The sequence below is a fragment of the Nannospalax galili genome, unplaced genomic scaffold (assembly GCF_000622305.1).
Source record: "Nannospalax galili isolate Female #2095 unplaced genomic scaffold, S.galili_v1.0 scaffold593, whole genome shotgun sequence".
Taxonomy (NCBI): domain Eukaryota; kingdom Metazoa; phylum Chordata; class Mammalia; order Rodentia; family Spalacidae; genus Nannospalax; species Nannospalax galili.
Genome location: NW_008332686.1, coordinates 804,080 through 814,800, shown reverse-complemented (window position 1 = coordinate 814,800; position 10,721 = coordinate 804,080). Strand labels below are relative to the sequence as shown.

Sequence of the window (10,721 nt, the reverse complement as noted above, 5' to 3'; positions counted from 1 at the left end):
TGAATACTGTTTTAATATTATCTTGTTTTTCTTATATTGAAATTATTAACATTATATATCTTGAACAAATTGAATCAGGAAAGACAAAAGAGAAATAATTACAATGGAAATAGCCTTATAACCACATTAGAAGTTGAATAGAGTCCTCCCATAATTCTGAAAGTTTCCATGTGTCTTTTCCAGGGCTCACTCTTTCTCTTTTTCCCTCATTAAATATCAGTTTTTTTCTTATATGCAGATCTAAACTAAATATATAGATTCATGTATTATGCATGCATATTTTTGTGTGTGTGTGTGTGTAAGTAGAAAGTCAACTATGGAGGAGAGGCATTGGTTGACAGGCATGTTTAACAAAGTAGGTAATGTGATATGTGACATGAAAACAGAAAAAGATTATCTGAGATAAGGAAAAGGACTAGCAAGGGGTAGTAATGAGAGGAGCATACAGAGAGATATGAACAAAATATAGTGTTATAATTATATGAATGTATGAAAACATCACAATGAAACCTCTTACTTTATATGTTAAAATGAAAAAAAAAAAAAAAAAGAAAAATAATTTCCTTACCTCTATGCCATTTGTTCAGGACACAAAAGTGACTTTTTTTCTAATGTCAATATATCAAGATAATCTGATATTTGCTGTTCATCTCCAACCATTCAGTCTTAGAGCCACTAAACTAACGAAGATTTATTGGAAAGAGATGAATTTTTCTCCCACTTTGTTAATAAAATCCTGAGTATATTTGAAGAGACAGACATCATAAAGTTACCGTAAAACTGTGATCATCCATTGAAGATTTATACATGGTTGTGATATTTATGGGGAGGGTTGGCATCTCCCTCCAAACACATTCATGGTGAACTCCTTGTGTTCACATTCACACACATTCTTCTTTTTGACATTTTTTCATAACATAATTTACCTTAGAAAGTCACCATAGAAGACTTATTAACAAATTCAACCAGAGTGTAAAGTTCATCAATAAAATATATTTTCTGAATCCAATTTCAAACTACTCTATTTTCATTACCATGTTTAAAATCAAATTAAATAGCAACAAAATTCTTCAACCTAGTATGTAATTCCTCTTCACAGCATAGCAAACATTCCATTAGCACCAAACAATTTTAATCAACATTTTCTTATTTAACAATACATGGAAATCCACATTTTAATAACAATTATTCACTTCCCCATTTTGCCAATTCTGAATAAGCAAATGACATTGAATAATTCAAAATCTAACTGATGGTAAGTCTATTTTCATTGTTGTACAATGCTGTTAAATACACTGCATGCAGTTCAACTTAATTATATTTCTCTTCTGAAAATATATTTTGACACCAAACCTTTTTCATGGCCTTCTTCATATCTGTATTTCTCAGAGTATAGATGAGGGGGTTGAACATGGGAGCAATGATCGTGTAAAAGAGAGCAAAGATTTTGTCCTCAGGGAATGTGGTAGGAGGTCTAAGGTAGGCAAAGATTGAAGATCCAAAGAATAGGATGACCACAGTGATATGAGAGCCACATGTAGAAAGAGCTTTGCGTCTCCCCTCTGGTGAGTGATTCTTTAATGTGAAGAGTATAATAACATATGAACCAAACAGGAGAACAAAGATTACCAAAGCAACCATTCCTGAACTGGCAACCACAAGGACACCAGTAAGGTAGGTGTCAGTGCAGGCAACTTGCAGCAAAGGAAAAATTTCACAGTAGTAATGATCAATTTCATTAGGGCCACAGAAGGGCAAACAGATTAACATAAAAAACTGAGAAAAGGAATGTACATCCCCACCTGCCCAAGAGGCCAAGATGAGGATAATGCATGTGGTTCTGTTCATGATAACCATATAATGGAGAGGCTTGCAGATGGCAACATAGCGATCAAAGGCCATGGCTGTCAGGATTAAGATTTCAATCATTCCAAAGAAGTGCATAGCAAAGACCTGTAACATGCAGTTAGCATAGGAGATGGTTTTCCTTCCCACTTGCAGGTCTCCAATCAGTTTGGGGGTCACACAAGAGGTGTAACAGATGTCCATGGAGGACAAGTGACTGAGGAAATAGTACATTGGTTGGTTAAACAGAGAGCTGTATCTAATGGAGATAAGGATCAGGAGATTTCCAGACAAGATGGCAAGGTAGCAGAATAGGAAGAACACGAAGCAAAAAGCTTGTATATTCTTATCTGAAGAAAGACCCATGAGAATGAATTCTGATATATTCCTTTGACACTCCATTTACTGTGGTCTGTGCAATAATTGAATATCTCTGAAAAAGTGATTCAGGGTATAAGTTACAATTAGATCATAACTGTGTAAGCATTACCAATAAATAAAAATACTCCTGTAAGAATTTACAGTTGCTGATCCATTAATCAATTAAAAAATTTTGGCTTTATGAGATGGTATTTCATTTTTCTAATAGTTATTTATCAATTTTCCCTAATTTGTTCAGGACACAAAAGTGAATTTTTTTCTGATGTCAATATATCAAGATAATCTGATATGTGCCATTTATCTCCAATTGTGTAGTCTTAGAGCCACTAAGCTAATGAAGTTTTACTGGAAGGAGATGAGAAAATTATTTCATGCTTTAAATAAATAGGTATTTAAATATTCAGAACTTTCCCTAATGTACTGCCATATTGGTAATATCAGTAGAATGCTTTGTTATGTTTGAAAAACATAAACTAAAATTACTATTTTACCAATAAAAATTAAGTGTATTATTGCTACATATTAAATATTTTTTGTCTATTTGAAACAGGGTCTCCCTGTAGCCCCAGCTGTCCTGGAACTCACTATGTAGACCAGGCTGGCCTTGAACTCACAGAGATCCACATGCCTCTGCCTCCCAAGTGCTGGGACTACAGGCGTGTGCCACCACCCCTGGCTTACATATTAAATTTTTTAACAATATAGGGAATATATCTCATTTGGAATTTTTCAATTGTGTACTTTATTGTAAATAGAGATTTATTCTATTAAGAATTTTCCATTTGTAAATTAAGAAATTTCTTTTAAGAACTTCTTTCTCTAACATACAGAATAGTTTCCTGAATTTTTTCCTGAGGAATGTATTTTTAACTTTTGATTAACTTGTGAATTGTAGGATTGATCAACATCTTTCTATGAAAAATGGTGTTAGAGATATGGGGAGGTGACAATCATCTATTGCCCTATCATGTTGGGGATATGACATGTTAATGGGTCATATGGAAAGACAGCAAAATTATTTTTTAATTATTGATTTTTTGAAAAATGTGACATGTTTTTATTAAAAATTTAGTAGAAAAGTATATATATGTAAACTCTGCAATCACTAATAATGGTGGTAGAAATGGATTAGGAAAATATTGAGATTAATGGAAAATCTTAATTCTGCACAATATGTGTAGGACTGTAATAAAACATAAATATTAAAATTGAAGAAAAAGGAAACGTACCACCTAATTGTAAGCTGAATATTTAAGAAGCCCTTTGTGATTATCCCTTCTGTAATTTAATACTGGAATTGCCTATGTTGTTCTTTGTGATGAAGGTCTAACTCACACTAAGGCAGTAGAAGGGCACACTCCCTGCCCTGCTCACCTCTGCTCTCTTTGCAAAGTAAATAGTATCCAGAAGGAAATTCTATGTTAGTCTTAAATTATATTTGGCCCAATAATTGCAATTTATACAGTGATTTTTAGTGAAAAATATGCTTAGAGCATAGAAATTCACATTTTCTAAATTATATAATGGCATTAACAGTAATATTTGAAACTATTTGAGGCCTTAAATAAATAGAACTTTAACACACACGATGTAAGTACATTGATGCAAACTTTCAGTTTTAGTTGAGTATTTTTTGACTGTATTAACAAAGTCTGAACCTGATCTTCTTCTGAAAATAGCTCCCTAACTCTCCTTTATTTCCCTTTCAATCATCAAGACAGCGGGTTTCATCCTACAGTTTTTTTTGTATAAATAATAGAGCTTCCAAAAACCTTACTAAATTTATTATTCACTTAAATTTCAAATTCATATTTTAAAAGTATGCTTCATTTGTGAAAATAATATACTTCATTCCTCTGTATAAATACATGAAAAATGAGGTGATTTTGAAAAGTAATCAAGATGCCCTGTCTTGCATATAGCATTACTTACAAATAAATATATCCTCCCAACCCATTGATATTTTTTCTGTATTAAAATAATAAGTTAGAAAAATAGTGAATTTCCAGGTCAGGGAGGTAATATAATGTATACTTTATAATTAGATCTCTAAATTTCATTTCCACAATTAGTGAAACTACTATAATTCCATTTCACAAAATGTGGGACTCTGAGTTTACAATCAAATATGTCGCTGTCATTGCAAGAATAAACACTTGGTCTGCCTGCTCTTGGTATTGAACATGTTACACAAAATTGCACTTTGTACAACACCAGCACAGTTGTTAATAATCTTACCCGTGAACATGGGAAATCAGTTACTAACACTCCTTGAGGCTCTGGTAGCATAAAAATGTGAATGCTTTCATGCAGGAGGATCAGGGAATCTAATGACATTAGCTTTGACACTGTGCAGTCATTAAAAACAAAAGTGAAGATTATCTTTAAAAATACAAGAAGGTATCATAAATGTCAAAGAAGAAAAAAATGAACAATATTGTAAAGAAAAAGGCTAATTTTCTAACAGTGAATAGTGAATATTGTTTATCTACAAATTTCTGATGAGGAACAGGGTTTTGTTCACACATCCACCATGCACAGATTGCCATTTGCCATCAGAGGAATCGTGTCAATTGAAATGTGGGTAGAGCTCTTTTCAATCTTTGATATTAAGTTCTTTTTTAAAGTTACCACTAAAGGAAAACATTTTCAGATAAAAACAAGACAGTAACTAGCAATCAGTGGATTTAAACAGTATGCCCAGCTTATCCCCATCAATATTTATATGTACATTTAAATTTATGTTACAATTCATAATTTATTTATAAATGTGTAAGATCATTTTTAACTTCTCTATTCACTAAAACTGTGGTACAAGGTCCTGAAGATCGTTAAATTTGAATTGAATAATTGATTAAACTACCAAAGTAAATACTTTATTCATGAAAACAGTAAGGTGCACATAAAATTGACATATGTAAATGCTTGGAGAAAGTAAGAGATATGTAAGAGATATATAATATTCACCTGTTCTTATCCCCCTGTTCTTTCAAGAAGTGGATGATGATGTTGACTATCCTAAAACAAATGTAAAATTCCATTAAAATATTTGGATATAATTAAATACAAAGTAATAACATTTTTAAAGAAGAAGCTGAACATGTTTGGATATAAACTGTTTATTTGACAATATACAATTGATATAACAGCATTACTATGATGTGAAGCTGTGAAATTCTTCTATTTTGAATAAAAATATTAGCTTTTTATATTATTTAAAGCGAGTTTGAAAGTCAGTTTTATGATCATCCAGATCACTCAGTGAATAAATGCACTTGCTACAAAGATTGAAGCCTTTAGTTCAGTACCTGGGTACCACATGGTGGAAGAAGAGAACCAACCTTCTCAGGCTGACCACCTCTGTCCTCCATATGCAGGCTACACACTCACACACACACAAATACATTCACATGCAATTGCACACAATTTTGAACCCTAACAAATTGCACACACAATATGAACACAAATAAAATAAATAAAATAAAAATTTTTTAGTTAATTTTAACATTTGATATTTTTGTTGACCAATATTTCTCACTGGATATAAGGAGTGAAAAATATAAAAGTATGTTTTCTTTATTTTAACTACTGTCTATATTAATGCTAAAAATATACATTTCTACTGGTGGCATTAGCCTGAAGCTTTACTCCAAACTTTTCATGATTCCTATGGATATAGACAATTATTTAAAAAATGGTAGTTTGTAAAGTTTTTTTTTTTTTTTTCTACTGTTGCATTTTTGAAAATAAATAAAACGAGTTTTCTTTTTTTTTTTTTTCTTTATTTTTTTTTTTTTTTGGTCTTTTTGAGACAGGATCTCCCTGTAGCCCCAGCTGTCCTGGAACTCACTATGTAGACCAGGCTGGCCTTGAATTTACAGAGATCTGCCTGCCTCTGCCTCCGGAGTGCTGGGATTAAAGGCATGCGCCACCACGCCTGGCAATTTTTATACATTTTTGGAGACTCAAATTCTGTTTCATACTAAACATATTAAAATTCATATTAAATCAAATACTGGTAATATATTACTTAAGGCCAAATGTGGTGGTGCATGATTTTCATCACAATGTTCAAGAGGCAGAAACAAATGGATTTCTGTGAATTACAGACTAGTCTGGTAAACATAGCAAGATCCAGGCCAGCCAGTGCTACACAGCAAGACCCTGTTTCAACAACTCTTCCCACAAAAAAGGAAAGAAATATATTATTTAAATTTGATCACATTTGATGATAAAATTCGACTGAATAATCTTATAATTAAAAAATGCAAATAGATACAATTTAATTAAAATAAAATTAAAACAGGAATTACCTGCACATGAATGATAGATGTTCTTAAAGGTAGTTTTCTGTTATTTCTTGTGACAACTTCCCCACTTTAGTAACTAGCTCTCTAACTTGGCCTATAATCTACATCTGAAATAAAAGGGAAGACTATAAATCAGACCTAATAAATGTAGCTCCTCAAATGATATCAAGATTGCTTTCATCATTAATAAAAGAAAATTCTAAGACTTTGTAAAGGGAAAGATGATTTTTAAAACCCTGGGTTCACACTGCATATTTTATTCAATATGTAAGAAATGAAGTGCCATAAATACTAGTAATTCTCTATATGAGCGCTGACTTAAAGATTAACCGAAACACTTGGTAATAACTGCCACAATACCATGTACATTTATTCTCTGAGTGTTAGTGTCCTTATACCTACTTTAATAAAACATAGACTACAAGAGCCAAAGCAAGGAGAATCTGTTCCCTCACTGCCCTTTCTTAAATGATGTTCACAACAGAACAGTATGCAGTTCTCCCAGTTTGTAGTCCTCAATTCTCTTGTGAATTTTAAGGCTGCAATTGTCTTTTTTCTTTTGTAGTAGCCACTTTCTGAGCAATGGCTCTAGAGGCCTGTGCTACTATTTTGATTCAAAATAGCTAAAACACTTTTCCTTGTTCTGCCCAATTTCTTCCTCTGAAGATCAAGAAGAAAACATGGGCACAGGAGCACTGGGATTTTTACGGGAAGCTATTTCTGGAAAGGAGAGATAGATGATAGATTGTGGTGTGTGTGTGTGTGTGTGTGTGTGTGTGTCTGTGTGTGTCTGTGTCTGTGATGTGTTAGAGAGAGAGAAGAGATCTAAAATTTCAACAAGAAAAAGAAACAAACATGGATACGAGTCATTTAATAAGTCTGTCATTTACCGTCTATTTTTGACCATTAGTCACAGAATAGTAATGCCCAATTTATTATTCATTCATTGAACATTGTATGGTAGGAAGAACAAAGAAACAGGAAGAAATACACATTAAAATTAAAAACCTTTGATAATTCCATTGAAAATAGAGACCGTAAGCAATTTTGTCATTGAAAAGTGGTAAATAATGTAAAGAAGTCAAGTGCGTGCGCACACACACACACACACACACACACACACACACACACACATATATATATATCCAGTTACATGCATGTGTATATATGCTATTATTATGCTTTCTTTATGAAATGTTTCCAACAGGCTCACGGTTTTATTTTGTTCAGAAAAAATCAAATGGGCTGTTGTCCCATTCGGACAAAACTAGAGAAAAAAAAAACTATCTGATTTGGTTCTGAATTCAAATTCAACTTAATTTTTTGTAGTTTCATTTGGTAATCTTGCATCCTATCTAGGTGTGAAAATGAAACCACAAGAATACATAGACACACTTGTGCACTCACATAAGATCTAAGTTTGGGAATGAGTATGCAGATTTATTATTCCCCATATTTCATTTCGGCTGTGTGCATAGGAGGCTGACATGCTCATTTTTCTTGAAGTTAGCAGTGGTTAAACAGCCAGTTCTGACAAACTACCTTATGCAAATATGATGTGTCACTTCTGGGTTAGATCATTTAATTACCAGTGTTTATGTTCTTCAATCTCCCTCTTTGACATGGTGATCAACAACAATCCAAAGAAAGTAATAAAAGCAGTGCAGATCCTAGAGTGATAACTCCAGAGATTACAAAGACCTCCCGTGCCCATGGATTGGAAGAATTAATATTGTTAAAATGACCATTCTACCAAAAGCCATTTACACATTCAATACAATGCCACTCAATATCCCCATGACATTCTTCACAGAACTGGAAGAAACAATCCTAAGATTCATATGAAAGAACAATATAATACTCGCACAAAAATAGACCTGTAGATCAATGGAACAAAATTGAAGACCCAAATATTAGTACATACAATTTCAGTCACCTGATATTTGACAAAGGGGCCAAGAACATTCACTGGAGGAAAGACAGCATGTTCAGCAAATGGGGCTGGCAAAACTGGATCTCTACCTGTAGAAGAATGAAACTGAACCCCTATCTTTCACTTTGCACAAAAGTCAACCCCAAATGGATCAAAGACCTCAATGTGAAGCCTGGAACTCTGAAACTGTTGTTAGAAGAAAATATTGGCAACAACCTACAAGATATAGGTGTAGGAAAGGATTTTCTAGACTGGACATCAATTGCCCAGGAAACAAGGTCAAGAATCAACAAATGGGACCTCATTAAACTAAAAAGCTTCTGTACGTCAAATAAAGCAACAAAGAAAGTACAGAGAAAACCCATAGAACAGGAGAAAATCTTCATCAGTGACACATTTGACAGAGGTTTAATATCCAGAATATATGATGAATTCAAAAAACAAAGAATCAAGAAAGGAAGTAAGCCAATTCAAAGATGGGCTAAGGGGCTGAACAGAGAGTTCTCAAAAGAAGAAATAAAGATGGCTAAGAAGCATCTTAAAAGGTGTTCAACATCACTACTAATTAGGGAAATGCAAATTCTAAAAACCACTTTAAGATTTCATCTTACCCCAGTTAGACTCGCTAAGATCAAGTGAAAAAAAATGATACCAAATTGGAGAGGATGTGGGGAAAGGGGAATGCTCATCCACTGCTGGTGGGGCTGCAAACTTGTTCAACCCCTATGGAAAGCAGAGTGGAGAACTCTTAAAAAACTACAACTCAACCTACCATTTGACCCAGTTATACCACTCCTTGGCATATACCCAAAGAACTCATCCTCTTGCAGAGACACCTGCACATCCATGTTTGTTGCTGCTCTTTTCACAATAGCTAAGAAATGGAAGCAACCTAAGTGCCCATCAACTGATGAGTGGATAAGGAAAATGTGGTTCATTTATTCGATAGAGTTTTACTCAACAGTAAAGAAAGATGAAATCATGAAATTTGCATATAAATGGATGGAACTAGAAACTGTTATATTAAGTGAAGTAACACAGACTCAGAGAAAGTCTCTTTTATCCTGCACTGCTTAGGACCACAAAAGAATAAAGCTGGATTTCAACATTAAAAAAGGAAAAGTTTTGCAAGCTCATGGAAACTAACCAACATACTGTTGCTTGAAAATTGTTTCAAGAAGAAATCAAGAAGGAAATTAAAAATACTCCTATCATTGAATGAAACTGAAAACACAAACTAAAACTATGGGATTTAAAGAAGGTGGTCCTAACAGAAAAGTTTACAGCACTATATGGCTTCATGAAGAAACTGATCTTTCCATTGGGACTAGACCTGGAAAACACTGTTGCAGGTCCAAATCAGCCCAAACAACTAGTTAGAATCACTCCACCCTGTTGCCAGCCCAGCACTCACAGTCCTAACAATGGTTGCCTACCTTGTCCACCAGACAACCTTGGAATCGCTTCTGACCATCCTCTAAAAAATCATGACAGAAAACATAAATAACAGGCCAATTAAATATTTATATCAACAAATCTATGAAAACAACATAAAGAAAACCAAACTTCTCAACAAAAACAGACTAGAATTTTATATCTGATACAAAACCAGCACAAGAAGTCCATATACAAAAGACACATTGCAAAAATGCATATAGTATGAAAAGCCAAGAACATATTTTCCCACCAAATTCCACCAGTCCTCCAGAAGGTTCTAAAATGAGAAGTACCAAGACGAACTGCAGGACACAGAACTTAAAAAGAAATGATAAATACAATCAAAGAATGTAGTACCAAGAAGTGTTTATTCCACTATGTGACAGTTAGAACATACCTTTCCCTGGACTCAAGGATTACTGTTGATGTTATTAAAGCCTGAGATGGTTCATGAAAAACCGTAGCAGTTTTGTTGACACACAAAAGTTCAGTTGCACACATGAACCTAGAATCCTTGTGACAGCAGGGACAAGACATGTGCAAGCTGAAGTCAGACGAAAAAAAACAAAACACCGTGGAAGGGGGATTTAGACAAGAAGTCCCACCTCTACCTGAAGACTGATTGGAAACTGATAGCTGCTTGGAGAGGGAATCTGTTTGTTTATTGCTTTTTGTTGTTGATTTGAAGATAGTTTAATAGCTGGTAGGTTGATCAGACTCAAAGTGTTGTACATATACCCCAGAGGATTTGGGGGATATAGATTAACATCTTTAGAAGTTTAAAAAAGTTAAAAAAAAATGTGTACATGAAGTCA

At 33.7% G+C, this 10,721-nt stretch overlaps 1 protein-coding gene across 1 annotated transcript; it reads right to left on the bottom strand.

Annotated features, from left to right (window-relative positions):
- Positions 1-1,311: 1,311 nt before the first annotated feature.
- Positions 1,312-2,247, bottom strand: LOC103729610 (olfactory receptor 4P4-like). The gene has a single exon (XM_008827686.1). It carries the CDS (start codon positions 2,245-2,247, stop codon positions 1,312-1,314), a length of 936 nt encoding a protein of 311 aa, XP_008825908.1.
- Positions 2,248-10,721: the final 8,474 nt, after the last annotated feature.